This window comes from Apus apus, chromosome 16 (assembly GCF_020740795.1).
Source record: "Apus apus isolate bApuApu2 chromosome 16, bApuApu2.pri.cur, whole genome shotgun sequence".
In the NCBI taxonomy this organism is placed as follows: Eukaryota; Metazoa; Chordata; class Aves; order Apodiformes; family Apodidae; genus Apus; species Apus apus.
The window spans coordinates 4,229,433-4,247,563 of NC_067297.1; the positions used below are offsets into that span (position 1 = coordinate 4,229,433).

The window sequence follows — 18,131 nt, forward strand, 5'->3', positions numbered from 1 at the left end:
TGTGAAGCCTGGATGTCCCTGTGAGAGGTGGTGGCTGGGCTGGGGGAGAAGGGCTGAGGCCACCACAGTGTCTGTACCAGGGTCCAGAGCCAAGTCCTTGCTGCGGGAAGGAGAGTCACTGCTGCCCACTAAGCCTGTGCAGGGCTCTGCCCTCCCTCCTGCTGTCCTCCTGGAAAAGGGGCCTGGAGGTGCCTCTGGGTGAGGGCAGTGTGACGGGTCCCCACCTCCACATCCCCCTGCCTTGCAGGGGGGCAGGAAAGTGTCAATGAGCAATAGGAGAGAGGGCACAGAGGGGAGCTGGGTGGGAGGGGGATAGGCAGCAATAGCCAACTTCCCCTTTTTCAGACCATTTCAAACACAACTGTGAGCGTATGCACAGTGGGGGCTGTGCTGTGGGAGCTGAGCTGTAACACTGTTGGTGCTGAGGATTGGCCGGGAGCCTCCTTGTGCAGCAGTGCCCTGCTCTCCAGCTTGTTCACAACCAAAATGCTGCACGTCTGCAGCGGTGACAACAGCAGCCTCTGGGCACTACGAGCTGCTTCCAGACACATCAGATGCTCATCGTCTTTTCCCTTTCCCCAAGATCCTCCCAACCTCCTGCTCCCTTCCTTTACTCTGCCAGACCTACAATTGTCAGGACTGATTTCTTCTTGGTTTCATCATTGCTGTGTGTTTCTCAGAATGACTGGGAGCTGTTTTCCTCATAGCCCTGTTACTCCAGCTGGGAGATTAGAGACCAACATCCTCCTGCTTCCTCTATCTCAAATCTTTCATTTCCCAGGTTCCATTTCAAATTCTCGGGGTTCACAGATCCATGTCCCAAAGGAGGATTTTCTCTCTGCTTTCCTGTTGCTGTGCCAACCAGCATAGCTTCAGTGATGGCTGACATCCCTGCAATGGCAAAACTCTATTTCTCCTGGTATTTGTGTGTGTTTACTTGTGTTTGCACAGGTGTGTGCACTAGGGAAGGTTTGTGTGTGCACACATAAAAGCAGGGAGTGCAGATAGGTACCTGGGAGTGCAGCAGCACTGGAGTTTGTTTGCAAGTAGGTTTATGTAAACTAGGTGTGTGTATCTATGGAGCTGGTCCAGTCTTAGTAACGTGGGTGTGAGCCAAGAAATTGGAAAAAGGACATTTAGAGATCTCCATATTTACTGGTACATCAGCTGTATTGTGCTTAGGAGATGAGGGTGATAAACTGAACAGAGTCCAGAGTCTTGGTAAGTGATACTTAGGATAATACTGGGGAGGGAGAGACCTGTGCAGGCTTGTGTCTGGCAAAGGGAGCGTTTGTACACAAACGTGCTTCACTTCCAGTGGAGCCTGTTGAGGAAGAAGGGTATGTGTGCACAGAGCAGGGGAGCTGCCCTGCTTGCCTGTGTGCAGCAGAGCGGCCGTGCCTGCTGCAGGGGCCGGTGGGGACTTGGGGCACACGCCTTGTGCTGTAGCCAGCAGGCACAAGCCTGAGGGACAGTCAGTGGCAACAGGCACGGTGGCTGCCTCTGCCTGCTCCCTCCCGGGTCCTGCGCCGAGCAGCTGCATCATTTGCCCACAGTGGCAGATGGCAGGACATGGCCTTAATTTATTGTAAATTGTAAACCCATTTCTAGAGGCTGCACTGATCCGCAGCGCAGCGTCACAGCAGCTGGGGATGATCTCTGCAAACTACTGCCATTTTCACTTGGGTGGGGCCCTGTGCTTGTACCATGGCAGAGCTGTGTTTGTCTTCCCAGGAAGTGCAGGGACACCGGTGCTATGGGAAGGGCAGCTGCAGGACAGCTTTGTGTCATTGCAGAGGCAGCCCTGGAGCCACAGCTACTTCCAAGGAAAGCTGGGTCTCTGCCAAATGACCTGTAGCTCTTTTCTGCCAGGTCTCACCATGATACAGTGAACAGGTCAGACAGGGCAGGTCTCCAAAGCATTAATTCTTTTTTCTTCCAGCAGGATGTCTTGCTGGTTTTAACTTGCACAACAAACCCCAAATAATCCGAGAGTTTTACTATTTTCTTGTGCAGACAGGGTCAGAGATTAAAGCTCCAATCTAAATAATCTAATTCCAGAGATAATCCTTTTGCCCTCATCTCCAGTCCAGTACTAGGGAGGCTTCCAAATGGCTCCACATGGCAGGGCAGAGCTGGTCCCCTCTGGGCACCTGATCCCCATAGCCCTGTGTGGTTCAGAAGCTGGCCCAGGCAGTGGGGGTGGCTCACTTTGACTTCTTAGAGGTCTCATTAGCCATGAGGTCTGCTTCTGACCCACATGTCTTCGTTGCTCTTTTTGGACATCTCAAATCCCGATATTCAAAACATGTGCTCCACACCATTTGGGAATGATCAGGGCTGTAGACCAGGCAGGACTGACTCAAGACCAAGAGTCATTTGGTCACAGCTGCCAAGGGACAGGGAGAGATCAAGGGATTGAGAAGACAGCCTTGAGCCTTTCACTTGTAGGTTACTGGTGTAAATCCAGCCTGCATCAAGGGACTGATGGCTCAGTGGATTAGTAACAGGACACAGAGCCTTTGGCATCTGGAGCACAAGCTGGCATCAAGTTGTTGGTGACAATTCAGTGATCCAGGGGCAGCAGTGTAGGACACGATGGACACAGGCCATCGCAGCTCATCTGCCATCCTCTGCCAGCAGCTGTGGCCAGACCATGAGCCAGGGGAGTGCTCCTTCTGCACACAGATGAGCACAGCCACTATCCCTCCTCACTCACTGCAGCTCAGTTAATCCCTCTTGCTTCACGATGGGCTGCTGATTCTTGAGAAATAATCATCCAGGGTACTTATTAGAAGATACTTTGACTAGGGAGGCAGAGGAGGTACAAAAGTGCTTGGTGTGTTGCCTGCTAGAAAGGCCAAGTCCTCAGACAGAGGGGAAAAAGAGGGGTTGTGCCCTCTGTTCGAGGAGGGGAACTCTTCAAGGAAACCCTTTATTTTCAATGAAGAGTTGCTGGTGTTTTGCTGTGAGATGTGCAGGAGTCCCAGGAGCCCTTGACAGGAACCCCAGTCTTGGCACAGCCACGAGAGCCCCTGGTGATACTCCCACAGCAGGGGATGAGCAGGGTTAGGTCCCAGCTGCCCTTATACATGTCTGGGGCCAAAGAGGCCACTTTGGCTGAGGGACCTGTCTTGGTTATACCTAAATGTTAGCTATCAAATCCCTTCATGTCTGAATTCCTGCTCATGGGCAGCTCACTGCTGCCATTTTGTGTGTGTGTGAGACCTGTGAGGGCTCTGCTGACCCACAGCCAATGGAGCCAGTTGCCTCAGCCCACTTGGACACTCAAAGGGCTGTTTGTGGCCCTCAGCAGGACCTTTGCTGCCCTGGTGGGTCTCTGGACTAGAAATACAAGGATTTTCACTCACAGACATTGCTGTTCATAGCATCAACCCTGCAGTCTCTTTGGCCTGTGGATGATTCACACTGTTCCTCTTCACACTTCACTTCTGTAACTCACGGCCATAACCTGGTGACACACAAATTGTTTATGTGCTTTGAAGTTGTGCTTCTGACCCAAGCACATCTCAGTTTAAGCTGAGAAATCTTGACAGATTAGGGAGGATCATCTGGAATCAGTACAAATGAGCTCTAACGAGGCCTCCCTCAGCCTTGCCAACTGGACAGCATTGTTCTGGCCATGGCTGCTTGCACTCCTTTGCTAACTGAACCTGGGGGACACCCAATAGGTCACAAACACAGCAGGGGTATGGGAGATTAGTCTGGATTTGATCAGTTGCTGCCAGGGCTGGGCTCTGTAACACTGAGACCATTCGCCAGGAACCAGCATGAGGTGGTTTAATCTGGAGAGGTGCTAAGTGTGTGTGTTTCACACTGCTTTTCTGAATGTGGTTCCCTAAGCCACCATGCAGCTTCAGGAAGCCCTTCCTGGCAGCACTGCTGGTGTGGGAACACAGCAATGCCACATCTGCCCTGGCTTGGTTATACCACGATGTGAGCAGGGACGTGCTCTGGGGCCATTCTAACCTGGGCAGAGAAGGTCAAGAAGCAGGGTGGTTAATGGCCCATCACTTCTCCAAGGCTGTGTCTGGTTAAGAGGCCTTTACCAAAGAAAGCATCATTGGTACTTAGGAACAGCCCCTGCTAATGCAGTTGGTGACTGAAGTGCAGACACAAGGCTTGGCTGCCACCTGAGGCTTTGAGGAACACCAGCATGAGACAGAAGGGCACACATGGAGGCAAACATTAAGTTATTTCCTCCCCCCCTCGTAGTGAGTGAGTTTCATCCATCTCCATTTTGTGGTATCTCACTCCAGCACTCCCAAGACCTCACCAGGGTCCTCCAGAAAAAAAAAAACAAAACACAACAAACCAGGATCTTTTGTACTCCTGTACAATGCAGCACAGCGTGAAGCCCCGGCAGTGTGAGGGTTCCCTCCCAGCCTGCCTCTTTCGTTGGCTGTTTTACTGTTCGAGCAGATTATTGTGGTCCGAAGCTGCTGCAGTCACTGTCTCACCCCTTACCGGGCAGGCCGGTAGCTGCCTTCTCCCGTACGCTACGGCAGGGTCGAACGGGAAACAGCGGGTTTTGATAAGGCTGGGAATCGGTACCGGGAGCTGCTGTTCAGAGCGCGGCGGACACAAAACGACGGGGATGTAGCGAGGCGCCGTCCCCCGTGGCAGCGGCGCTCCCACTCCGATGGCTCCACTCCCAGCCGCTCCCCCGAAAGCCGCGCCGTGCCCGACCTGCCCCTCCCGCCCGGCCCGGCCCGGCCCGGCCCGGCCCGGTCCCGGAGCCGCTCGCCCCGGTGCTGCAGCAGCGCTGCCCGTTGCCCCGGCAACCCGGCGGCCTTCCCGCTTCCCGCCGCCTTCCCACAGTGCTTTGCGTACCGGCCGCGCTGGAGCTCTCTGATTGGCCGGGCAGCGGGGGGGGCGGGGCTGTTCTCTCCGGCGCGGAGGCTGCTCGCCGGGCTGCGTCCCCGCTCTGCAGGCGCGGCGGGAAGTCCCGTCCCTCCCCGCTGCTCCGTCCTGGGGCAGCCGGTTTCTGTCCTCGCTCCCCCCCCCGAGCGGGTGGTACCGGCCCCGGGCACTCCCGGCTGGCGGGGACCCGCTCCCGCCGACACGCCTCGCGCCGCAGCGCTCCGCCGTCCCCTCGCCTCTCAACCGAGCCTGCTCAGCCGCTCCCGCCGCCCATTGGCTCGGCGCGTTATGAATATGCAGATGAAGGGCCACGGGTGCCTAATGGCAGGCGGGGAGATAATTAATATTCGCTTTCCGGCGCGCCGATTGGCTGAGGCGCGCCCCGCCCCGGCAGCGGGGTGGGCTGCCCCCTGGCGGCGGCAGGAAGGGGCGGGCGCGGCGCCGGGAGCCCGAGATGGTGGGCGCCGGGGCGCGCGGGGCGCCGCTGCTGCTGCCGCCCTCGCTGCTCCTGCTCCTGCTGCTGCTGCTGCGGGGCGCGGCGGGCGGCCTCGCCGACAGCGTCATCTGGGCCGTCAATGCAGGCGGCGATGCCCATGTGGACGTGAACGGCATCCACTTCCGCAAGGACCCGCTGGAGGGCCGCGTGGGCCGAGGTGAGGGCGGAGGACACGCCGGTGCCGCGCGGTCGGCCCGCCGGGGGTTTGCCGGGGTGGACGCCCCCGGGGCCCTCTCAGCTCCGTCGGGGTCGGCGGGGCCCGCCCGTGTCGGCGGGGGTCCGGGACCCGCGTCTCCCTGGCGCTGTCCCGCCTCCGCCAGCCCCGCCGCCAACGGTCCGCGGGTCTCCCCGCAGGGCTGCGGCGGCCCGGGCAGGCCCGCAGGCGAGATCTCCTCTCCCTCAGCCTCCCGGGGGACAGTGAGGGCCCGCGGGGAGCGCCGGCCCAGCCCCCCGCGCGGCACTTGTCACCTGCGGGACCCTGGCCACAGCCGTCCCCCCGCCGGGGGCTGCAGCCCCGTCCCCGCGGCGGAGCGGGCCCTGGGCCCCGGTGGCGGCAGGACGAGCCCTGCGGGCTCCGGGCGGGTTTTCCCGGCCTCGGGCTGCGGGGTTGTGTAATGCCGGAGGGAAAGTCGCTCCTCCAGGGTTTGGCGTGGAATTTCGGCTGGAAAGGCGACGGGAGCGGTCAGGCTGCCAAACCGGCCGCATGCAGCCGCCTGGCTCCTCTTTTCCCGTTTTCCGTTGGAAGACCCCAGTTTCCACAGCAAGATCTGCCAGTTTGAAGCCCAGGCTGCCGTGCTCTCCGTGACGTGAGGACACGCTTTGCCTGCTCTGCGCAGCGGAATCGCTCCCCGTGCGGTGTGATTCCTGTGATTCCCGTGATTCCCGTGACCGGCAGCCCGGTCCCAGCAGGGAGAGGCGGTTGCAGGGAGCCCCGGTGCTGGGGCTGGGCAGGAGGAAGACGGAGCAGGCTGGTCTGCTCCAGTCCTGGCAGAGGAGCAGGGCAGGGACAGAAGCAGAAGTAGAGGCAGATAGGATATGATCAGGTGCTATAACTACTAAATCAAAGGTTCTGTCTGCCAGTGAGGCAGGATGGAGAACTAACGGTACACCTGCACTTAGGTTGCCTTTTCCTGCTTTCATTGAAGCACTTGGGTTGTATGAATTTTGCCTGTTTCTGATAATTGGTGTACCAAAACTTAGTTGCTTTGCAGACACTGAAAAGTGAGCTCTGCTGAGCTACTCCTGTCAGTTACAAGCAAGTGGTGGAGGGCAGAGATGAGTGGTCTGTTAACTTTTCTGTCTAACCTTCACTATTTCTATGTAGGATGGTGAGGATTGTCTTGTGCCATTCAGCTACTACTGCCATTGCTCAGCCTGTGTGAGTGCCATCTGGAATGGAGAGCCATTTGGGCACAATGGATACAGAGGGTGTCACATTTAAATATTATTGCTGTTTGTTAGGTGTTTTTCACCTCCATGGAAGTGGGTACCCCTGTCACACAAGGTGCAGTGATTGCTGTAGGTCAGCTTCCCTTCACAGACCTCTCATGTGTGACTTGAAGGACAATGTCCTTGTAGACTTGAACAATTTATTTTTGAGCTAAGGAGAAAAAAGGGTCTTTTTTTGAGTATACTGCGACATGTTTTTCCTTTGGGGAAAGCCTGTGGTGTCTCCTCTGAACAGCAGGCTGTTCCAGTAATCCTGCTTCAGCCAGCAGTGCCAGGCACAGCAGAGGAGACTTTACCCCTTTGAGCTCTCAGCTGCTTTTCCATCAATGGCTTTTTATTGCACCATTGTTACGCTTTACTCTGGGCTCCCCTCTGTGTAGACAGGCATGTAATGTCTACAGCAGAAATATGTGGCTGACTGGGAGGAAATGACCTAGGGATAGTGTTTCTGGGCTGTACTGCTGTTGGGCAAATTAAAACTTTTTTTTTTTTTTCCCCCCCCAAGCCTCAGTTCAGGTGCTGTGCCCTAAAGGACAAAATGTGCTGATGGCAATTACAGAATAGCCAGGTGCCAAACAGGCTTGAGTCACATCTTAATGCACAGTGCTCATCTCTGGGTGAGCTGCCTCTCAGTGCTCCATGAAATCAAGTTCACTTCTACACCTATGTCAGCAGGTGACAGATCTCCCTCTCACATTACCTTCTTGGCTATTAAAGACCTTTCTTTATATGCAAGTTTTCCTCTAAGAGGAGCTGACTTCCATGGAGTCCTGGGTTTGCTGTCATTGTCATCTGTAACTGGCCAGAAATATTTGTGTGGGAGGACAGGTTAAACTTTTCACCCTCTGTATTTCTGGTGATTAGAGTCTTTAGCCTTTGCACCTGGATTTGAGTGGTAAAGAGAAGCAGAAGATTGCCTTAATATCTGTGTGTGAAACAGGAGCCTAAGCAGTGGCATTAATTTCCCCTAGCTCGTTTGCATTGGCTCCATCTTTGGCAACGTGCGCCGGGTTAGTTCTTGCTTTGTCTTGGCCAATGCAGTGTCTGTTCCCATGGAAATGGGGGTGGAAGTGGCAAATGTCAGCAAAGAACTTTGCCTGGATCAACTTCTCCAGACTGCAGTGCCAGTGGGAAGATGCTGGCCACAGTCTTCCCTCCTGCTCCAGCCTAGCTGGAGAGTTCCTTGGTTCAGAGCTCTGGAGGCATCAGATTGCATTTGTACAGTAAACCTGATGCAATAAAATGTCAAGTCAAGATGTTCTGAGGGGCTGCTGTAGAGGTAGTGAAACAATGACTGAGAAGAGGCAAAATTTTATGATTTCTGTTTTTTTCTCAGGTGTTGTCCTGTTTGGGAATGTTGTTTGGGCCCTTCCCAGGGGGCTGTTCAGATGCCTGCAAACAGTGCCCATTTCAGCTGGGTGATTGTGAGAACAGCAGCTGATGGAGCTGCTGATGCTCTTGAGACCCTTGTGTATCTTTCTTGCTTCCTTCTTCCTGTCTTCAAGCTAGCAGGTATTGTGTGGCTGTGGTGAGAAGAAAGGGTTTTGTAATATGTCAAATGCTTTTCATCCTTCTGCCATTCCCCAGGTTTTCATTTGAGGAGGGTGAGTCTCTATAGCCCGATGCCATCAATGGCAAAGTTCAAATCTGTTGAATGAATGAGTCAAGTCAGTCCCACACTGTTTGGTTTTGTACTCAGAGAGTTTGTAATTTGAAAATGTAAAAATTTTCTTGGTGTTTTTCATCTTTGAAGCAGGAGTCAACGGCCAAACCCTTTCACTCTGTGCCCTGTTTGTGAAACAGACTCTTTTTTCTGAAACCGTGCGAGTGAGTTTACTGTGTCTTAGGCTGCATCAGGTGCAGACCCGGTTTTCTACAGGACTTGGGTTCTGGGGCTTTGGCTGCCTCTGCTTCTGCTCCAGTAGTGCCTCCTCCTGGTCAGAGCAAGGAAAGGAGTCAGGTCTGATCAGGGCCTAAGTGCCACTTAGGGGGTTAAGCACCTGAAGTGTCTCTTCCGTGTGCCTCAGAAATTAACCCTTCCTCTGCTTTCTGCTTGAAACCCAGCTTCTGACTACGGGATGAAGCTGCCGATCTTGCGGTCCAACGCGGAGGATCAGATTCTGTACCAGACTGAGCGCTACAATGAGGAAACCTTTGGCTATGAAGTTCCCATCAAAGAGGAGGGTGACTATGTGCTGGTGTTGAAGTTTGCAGAGGTCTATTTTGCACAGTCACAACAGAAGGTAAGCAGCAACTCCTTGCTTGTCTCTTTGATGCGAGTTCCTGGCTAAGCCTGTTCATGTCCAGGTTGCCTCTGCTGCTTTGCATGCTGGAGAAGGGAGTGAAGCAGGGCACTAGTGCTTAACTTTGTTCCTGGAGCTCCCATGGGCTCTGACACTTCGAGCTCTCTTCCAGATACACAGTTGGCCTGGAAAATTGCATTACAAAGTATTCAAGCAAATGTGCAGCTAAACATAACTAGCACTAGAATTTTATGATCTGTTTAGGCTGGGCTGGCTTTGAGAAGTGCTTTTGTCTTTTTCCTGAATGCTTGTTCCCTGTCTCACAGCATGCTTGTGCTGGAGGAAGTGTTGTACAGATTGAATCAGGGAAGTGATCTGGGTTAAGTAACCTACTCAAAACAATTTTTACAAATGTAATAAGACTTGCTACTGGTTCAAACTGATCCTGAAAGCACAGAGTTAAATTCAGCCCTCTTTACTGCTCTTTAGAGAAGAATAATCCTTGTCCATTTCTGAAATCCCTCATGTACAGATGTGGAAGCAGAATCACAAAGAACTCAAAGCCCTGTGATAAATTGGGGGAGAAGTGTTTTAGTCTGGCTTTCCTCTGATTCCATTGACTTCTTTAGAGCCCTGCTCCTTAAGCACTGTGCTGCCTTCCTGCCAGTGAAGTATTTCAGGGAGCAGAACTGGTGGAGCTGGCTTACAGAATGGATGCAAAAAGCAGCCTCAGATTAAACTGAAGGGCTGAGGCATCCTTGGTTCCTCTTCTTTCATGTGGTTCTGCTGGGATTTCCCAGGTGCTGAGTGAAGTTTGAGTCATTACAGCCTGAGGAGGACTTTCACTCTGAATTCACAGATGTGGTTAGCAGTTCAACATTTTACCTCCTTCAAACCCTGTGTACCTCACCAGCTTGTTTCCTCTTCTCTGCTGCAGGCTCTTAGTTAGAAATGGCTGAACTCCCTAGGGTGTGGTGTGCCACAGCCACCCTGGGGTGGCAGGAGCAGCTCTTCGGCCAGCAGGTGGAAGAAAGCTGTGAAAGAAAAGTATGAGTAAACCAGAATAAAATTGTGCTGTCCCCAGTTCTGAACAGCAGATGTAGGGGTTATTTTAAAAGCTGAAGTCAGATTTTGGGGTATTTGAAAGCAATATTAATGCTTCAGTGTCTTTACTTGGCTGCTTTTGGACTTTGAATCCTTCCCAAGGGAGTGCAGTGTGTGTGGTGGGACAGTGCCTGCTGCGATGCTTTCTGGTCCTGGGTTCATAACAGAGACCTTTCCTGTTCTGTTCCCCTTTCAACTGTCACATGCTTGAATCTGTTCTGACACACTGACGTTTCTTCCACCCTGAAGGTGTTTGATGTTCGCTTGAATGGCCACGTGGTGGTGAAGGACTTGGACATTTTTGACAGAGTTGGACACAGCACAGCTCATGATGAAATCATTCCCATGAGTATCAAAAAGGGGAAACTGAGTGTCCAGGGAGAGGTCTCCACATTCACAGGGAAGCTCCACATTGAGTTTGTAAAGGTAATGCACTTCTTCCCCTTCTTCCCCAGCCATGTGATGCAGCTGTGTGCTGGGGGAGGAGAGGTGAGGGGAATATTTCTTGTCTCAGAGCTGCAGCACTGAGTTCCTTCTTTGCTTTCTCTAGGGCTACTATGACAATCCAAAAATCTGTGCCCTATACATCTTGCAAGGAACAGTGGAAGGTAAGCACAGTTTTTGAGCCAGAAGGCTCTTCCCCCTTGGAGAGCAGCCTGTTGCTTCTCAGACCATGAGATCATAGCTTTTGCTGACCCACCTCTGCCAAAATTCTTTCTCAGCAAGTTCCCACAGAGTGAAGTAGGTGTGTAGTGTCCTCCTACTCCTCCAAGTGCATGAAGTTGCATTATTTTTGGAATAAGAAAAATCAGTTTGATTCAGGACTTCCTGCATACAGGTAGAGAAGAAGGGAACATGTCTGGTCCATCTTAGCTTTTAGCTACAGCTACAAGCTATAGATAAATTCCCTCTGGCCTTGGATGTGAGCAGCAGCCCTAGAGACAAGTACTTCATAGAGATCTTTTAGCTAGTAGTTAAGTGTTTGTTACCTGGAGCTTTGTTTTGCCTCCTCAGCTCGAGGACAAGGTAGTTCCTTTGGATAGCAGTGGGGAGTGCTAGTAAAGTCCTTGCTCTTTCATCACCCTGTGTGCTGGAGTTAGAGCCCCTCTAGCTCCTGAACAAGGGAGGTTCAGGTCCCCTCTCTGACCAAAGCATCAATTTGCTTTACTTGTGGCCAGGCTGCTCCTGTTTCCTGGGGTGCTCTGGCCATGGTGTTGATCAGGTGTCAGGTGCCCTGTTGCTGGTGCACATGTCAGACCTGGGAGAGAGGGATGGAGTGGCTTGGGTGATTACCCAGGTTACATCCTGCTTCCTTGCAACCTTTTGTCTCATCCAACAGATGTTCCAAAGCTGCAGCCGCACCCGGGTCTGGAGAAAAAAGAGGAAGATGATGATGAAGATGAATATGATGATGGCTCCAGTGTTAAAAAACAGGCAAATAAGAACCGGGTTCAGTCAGGCCCACGCACACCAAACCCCTATGCCTCGGACAACAGCAGCCTCATGTTTCCTATATTGGTGGCCTTTGGTGTCTTCATTCCTACCCTCTTCTGCCTCTGCCGATTGTGAGAGCAAGCCCCACAGAGCATCAGCCAAGGGGCTGGGAGGGAAGGAGTTGGACCAAACACAGTTGCTTTCAATTTCTCCATTATGTTCATAATTTAAGGAAAAAAAAAAAAAAGAAAAAAAAAAAAAGAAAGATGATTCATTTGAAATGAATAGCAGGTCCAGGTAAGAGGGAGCTTACCTTCCCCCTGCCAGCAAGCAGCGAGGCCCTTGCCTTCCCCTTCGCACCATGTGCAGCCTCCAGTCCTCCCTGGGGCATCCAAGAGTAAACTGAGTCCTGGCTCTCAGTGTATGGGGCTGTTGGAAGCTGATGTTAGCAGTCCTGGGCCATATCCCACACTGAGAGAAAGTCATGTGCTGCAAGATCTCTGCCTTTGCTGGATGGAATACAGTTCCTTAAGCAGGGAACCAGCTCCTAAAAACAGGCCTGGGTACACATTTTGTCCAGGAGCTTGGAGGTGTTGTGGTGCCATTGGGTGACTAATGACTATGGAGGATGGAGCCTGGCTCTGCATCTCCCTGAATGTGTGCAACACAATGTGTGGTACTTGCTGCATAAAGATACCAAGACTCCAGCTAGCTGCTCAGCCTCTGTGGAGACTTTCCCCTCCTAAGAGTGCCAGCTGTGCCAGGAGCAGAGGCATTTATCTGGCCTGATTTGCTGCACCAGTTGGGAGAGACTTTCCTAGTTTGGCAATTGTAATGTTGGATCCATTGCAGAGGGATTCTGCTGTAGCCTGTGAAAGGCTGATGTTGTTAGCATCTGATCAGATGCACTTGTTTTCTGTATTGATTATGGCTTTTGTTTCCTTTGATCTCCTTTTCAAAGGTATAATGTTAAGCCCAGTTCCTTGTTTTGCCCTTTGTAGCAAGTGACCTCTCCTTTGGAAGAAGCTGAGAATTAGATGATTCTGGACTTGTTCTTTGGCTTTCCCAATGGTTAGCTTCCCTCCCTGCACTGGGAATGTGAACAACCTGTGCTGTAGAACAGAGTGGATGCTCCCTGTGAGCTCTTCTTCCCTGTTGCAGGATCCAGGCCTGCCAGCAATGGGAAGTGCAGTGGAGTTGGTTGGTGTCTGCAGTTAGCTCAGCCTTTTGGGTGTCAAGGCACTGTGGTGAAGAGGCAGATGTCCATCATGTCAGTATGGTAGAGTAAGGTGGTTTGTTGTCCTCCAGAGATCTGGAAGTGAGCAGAATGCTGGAGACAAGGTCATCCTCTTTCCCCAGGGGTATTTCTGCAGGAGGTTTCTGTTTCCACAGGCAGAGCCCATGCCAGCCTGACAGGCTGAGCAGAGCAAAAGCCCTCACTGTGCCTGCTGATCCAGAGCTGCTGGTCCCTGGGCCCAAGTTTTCCAAGTGGTTGTTTTTGTGTTTGATCCCTTGCAGTGGCTCTGCCTGTCTGAAAAAGATCAGGAGAATTCCCTAGTTTCTGGAAAGGAAATTGAAGGAACAGCCTTTCTACTCTGCCCAAAAAGCTGAAGCCTTCACTTTCTCCAAACCTTCAAGCTGTGAAAGGAGCTGTCAGCTCCTCAGCTCCAGAACAGGGGCTGGAGGCAGGTGACAAAGCACTGCTCTCTGCAGCAGTGGCACTGAGCCTCACCTCTCTGATCACATACATCACTGCTATAGGCCTGACCTCAATTCTGTGAGCTAAAAAGTAGGACCTTAATTACCTCCGCTCCAGTTCCATGAGTGGTAACAGCCAGTTTGTGAGAAACAAGAGGGCCCCAGCCACACCAGAAGGAGGGGAAGCAGATCTTAAGAACAAACCTTAGGATGAAAAGGTGGTGAGCTTGAAGTTGTCTCCTTCATCTTTTAGCTGCTGTTAAAATCCTAGTACTTAAAAAACTCTTATAAAACGAGCTCTGTTTTGTTTGGTGGCAGTGCCTGCAGAGATTCTCCAGTATTTTTGGGATTGCTTTAACTGGAGCATAGAGACATTTAGATCTTATCAGTTTTGAGAAGCATAAACTGCTGATTTGTTAAGCAAAAACCTGAGCTTGAAAGTAGGCTTCTCTGTCAGGAGCCGTTTTCCTCCAGGCCTTTTATTTGAGCATCCTTGGAGCAAGGAATCACTCGGCTTCTTGTGGCTCACCCAGTAATCTCTGCACCTTGGATAGCATGAGAAAAAGGGTGTGCATTTAGATGTTGGAGGCAAGACTTCTAGGATAGTTTACCCCTGCTTCTCCTGGCAGCCAGGCCACCCATTTGGTGCCATTATCCACCCTAAAGCAAAGCAGTGCAGGGTGTCATCTGTTGTGTTCCAGTTGTTGGGTTCAGATGGATTGGTCTTATTTGAATAAGAATAGGGAGGAGGAATAGTTCCTCCTTTGTGGTTACAGTTTAGTTGTTTTGGCTCTGTTTTTATGCATCTCTGTCACTACAAAGCTGGTGGTTGAGGGGTTCCTGACCCTGTCATGGTGCTATGAACAGTTTTCCATGTTGATCCAGGTTTGCCTTGGAAGGACCCTTCAAACAAAGTATGTGAGAACACCAGAGGATGTTAAGGGATAAGGAGTTAGCACCTCACTGGAAGTTGCATATTCAGGCTGGCCCCCTTGTCATCTGTCTAGCATCTGCAAGCCAGCTAGATGGGTGTAATGAGGTACCTGGTCATGACCAGGGAGAGTTTGGGTTGGCTGTAGCTTTCCAGCACAGGTTTTTGGGGAAATATCCAAGACAGTGTTTAACAGAGAGCAGAGGCAGCCTGTTTGTGCTTTGGTGTATGCAGCCAGCAGCAGGCAGATGAGGTGTGTGTCCCTGTGCAGCCTATGGGGAGCTGGGTCAGAGCAGACCCTGGCTTGATTCATGGAGCAGTTGTGCAGAGAGGGAAGATAAGGCAATTTATTAAAGCTCCCACTTCATAAAAGGAAGATTACACCATTGATCTTGTTTTGGGCCTGGATCCAGCCTCAGGGTAGTGGTTCCAAAACCTATTTTAATTACCCCCTCATCAGCTCCTCCTTTCTGTACCTTTTAGCCAAGCCATTTTCCCCTTCTGTGTGTGTGTGTGACTAAAACAACAGCTCTGACCCTTTTGAGTGTCCCAGGTGGCAGTAAGCCAAATTAATTCCTGTCTCTTTTTGGTGCCTTCCTCATAGGCTTTGAATAAAAGTCTTATTTGAAGAAGCTTCTTTTTTTTTAAGGAGCTTCAGAATTGTTTTTCTTTTTCCCCAAGGGACAGGCATTCCCTGCCCTTGTGATCAACTGGGGACTGTATCACTGTCCCTGGATGCCAGCTCTGGAGGTCAAAGCTGAACTTTGAGCAAGTATCTTTGGTTCCAGCCCTGGAGACCAATGGGAAAAAGGCCCAGCAGGGCATAGAAGAACTGGAAGAGCTCCTTCAGGTCCAGTCCCCCCCCAGAAATCTCCCAAAGGCAGAATGAAGAACTTCCAGACAGTCTGGTGCCTGTGTGTCTGCAGTTCAGAGCTGAATGAGTCATGGCTGGGTCCTAGTAGCTGTGTGATGTTTACAGCTTCTGTGTGCAGTGTGTGGCCTGGGGGGTCCTGCCCCCCAACTCACCAAGGGCTTGCCCCACACCTTTTAGGTCTGATCAGGGAGGAGAAACCTGTGCTTTGTTGCTTGGTCTTCCTTATAAATCGAAATGGGATTGCAACAGTCACAGAAACAAAGCCTGGGCTGAACAGGCCTGTCTTGGACAGAAAACAGCAGGAGGGGGGAGAGGACCAGCAGAGCAGCTTCAGCCCTTGATGTGAGACAGATTCTGAACAGCTGTGAAGCACCAAGTGTTTCAGGCTGTGTTTGGTGCTCCAATGTGGGAGAGATCTGTCTGCTTCTTGCACTTACGTGGCAGGGAGGGAAATATCCTTGCTGAGAATCCAAGAGAAGTGGGAGCTGGGCCAGCAGTGAGATAATTTACCTACTGGCTCTTCTGCATCTCCACAACAAATGCCAAAGTCTAATACAATTCAAGGATGCTTTTTTGAACATCAGCCTGGTTCCACCAGTCTGTCCTCACTGGCTAGTCTCAAATAGGCTCAGACAAGTATTCTTGATGGCACAAACACAACACCAGGCTGGAGCTGTGAAGGCTCAGAGACGTGATTCCATTAACAGGCCTCCTGTGCTACACCCCTGCTTCACACGCTGCCCAGCGGGGCTGGGGCTCGTGTGTTTCACCTTGGATCCCAAATGGATTTGTCCCAGGAGTATAGTAGCACCCACAGGGAAGTGGTGCTGGGCTGGATGGGAGAGGTGAAAGCAGGTCCATGTCTTCCGGGACTCTGGCTTGCTCAGAGTTTATTGCTGTATATTAAATACTATTTTTGGAGACTAGGTTGGGGGGAAGATGTGGGAGGGGGAGGGATGTTGTGGCACTGTCCCCAGGCTGATCAGTGGAACACTACTGCAAGTTATGGATAGGTTTTGATTTTTTTTTCCCCAAAAAGTGCTCTATTAAAAAAAAAGAAAAAAAAGGGAAAAAATAATCAACAAGACAGAAGTGCTTTTCTCCCTCCTAGCAACAGTGCTGGATGATTAGAAAATGTGAATAATCTTTTGCAAACATCAAAGGTCTCAGCTAAAGAGTTTGTGTGATGGAGATTTCAAGGCAAGGGGCGAAGTACAGCTTGAACCAGTTTGACTGGGGAGAGTGTGAACCTAGGAAATGTGGGATCTCTGCCCCGGAGTTGTTCCCAGTCACATGCAGTGCGGGTGTGCTTGCCTCTGCTACAATGGCTGTTCTGTCACACTTAACAGCTCCTCAGCTAGGGCACTTGAGTGGAGCTGCGTCTGGAAACTTGCTGCCAAGTGGGGGGTCTTGATTTTTTGTCATGGTTTCTATGGGGTTTTTGTGTGCTTAGGGCTTTCCCCCTTGAGAAACAGCCAGGTTAGTGAAGCAGTCCCAGAGCAGAGGAAGGATTTGTGCTTTGTGCCAGGAGGCAGTAGCTAGAACTGCAAGTTGCTGGGCAGGTGACAGTGATGTTTGAATCCCATGGTTGTAGCAGCTTTTAGCATTGGCAGATGGTCCCAGTACTCCTTAGTGCTGGGATGTGTGGAAGTGACCTGTGCTGCTTGCATTAAGGGCGTGTCACAGACTACTGTACGCTGCAGGTCTAAGTTGTCTGTAAAGGCTAAACAGTGTGGGGGGAAATCTCCATCTGTACTTGCTGCCAGTACAAAGAGTTTTTCAGGAGGACTTTTTATTTTACTGTCCATTGCTTTGTGTTTTAACAACTTGCAGTGACATTTTTTCTGTTTGTTTTGCAGCAAGCTTGGGCCCTGGGTGAAAAGCACAGATGCCTATTTCTGATTGCATTGGCTTTGCAGGGACTAGTTTGGGGGAAAAGATGTGTGTGGGGGTGGGTTATTTTATTTTTGGTACACAGTAGCGGTTTTATTTTTTAATTTCCCCAGGATGCTTGGTTGAGGGAATGTTCTGAAATCTACTGTCTGGCAGTTTTAACCAGCAGTGTGTTAAAGGAAAATAAACAAAACTATATTGTCACTTGGATGAGGTGGTCCCTCTTTTCTGGCGGTGGAGGAGCCCCCTCTGCCTTCCTGCCCGCACTGCAGGGGCTGCAGCCTGTGCCCAGATGCAGCTGAACATCCCACCGCGGCTGCAGCCCGGAGCCTCTCCCTGCTGCTGCTTGCTTCCCGCATGGCTCTGCTGTTCTCTGGCCGGTTGTTTTGGGTGATTATGTGCAAGCTGAAGGGTTCAACATCCTCTTAAAAGTGCTGATGTGGACCTTGTTGATGCTTGCTGCTCGGATCAGGAAGACCAGAGATCTTATCTACCTTGTGAGGTTTTGCAGGCTGCCCCGATTTCGGCTTGACATGGCGTCAGAGGCGGTTAGAAGGGGCTGTAGCTGGAGCCCGGAGAAAGTGGCACCTTCCTCCTCTAGGTGCCTGCTCTTGGGGGACAAGGCACCTTGGACAGCCTGGATCCTTGGTCTGTCTTTCTGAGGGCACAGGCTAGAGGGCTGAACGTGATGCACCATGGAGGATTTGGGAGCACTGGCACGGGCAGGCTTGTTTGAAATAGCATTTGGTTGGCAGTAGCAGGCACATGCTGCTTACAAGCAGCAGCAGACTTTACTAAGCACTGCTTTGGATCTGCTTCCAGTCATCTTGAGCTTGTTGAATGTTGGCTGGAGTCTGAAAAGAGGATGTAAATGTTTCTTGTTCTTGTTCCACTTCCCTGAATGGCTGGAGGTGACTCTTAGCAGCTCTTCAGTGCCTACTGCAGGCTGGTGGGCTGCCCCGCTTCTGGGAAGAATTGTGTCCTTTCCTCGTTGTGATGCTCCCATGGGACCTCCCCAGTCCCTCCTGCCAGGGTCGGGAGATTCATCTGACATCTGCCACTGTCCCCCTGCTGTGTGCTCACAGGGGGCCCGGGGTGGGGGTGACAGTGGCACAGCTGGGAGAG

General features: G+C 51.7%; 1 protein-coding gene across 1 annotated transcript; it reads left to right on the top strand.

The window, feature by feature from the left end:
* Nucleotides 1-5,309: 5,309 nt before the first annotated feature.
* On the top strand, nucleotides 5,310-17,210 carry MLEC (malectin). The gene is made up of 5 exons (XM_051633843.1): nucleotides 5,310-5,537; nucleotides 8,894-9,072; nucleotides 10,426-10,602; nucleotides 10,727-10,784; nucleotides 11,516-17,210. Exons 1-5 carry the CDS (start codon nucleotides 5,339-5,341, stop codon nucleotides 11,743-11,745), a joined length of 843 nt encoding a protein of 280 aa, XP_051489803.1. The 5' UTR covers nucleotides 5,310-5,338; the 3' UTR covers nucleotides 11,746-17,210.
* Nucleotides 17,211-18,131: the final 921 nt, after the last annotated feature.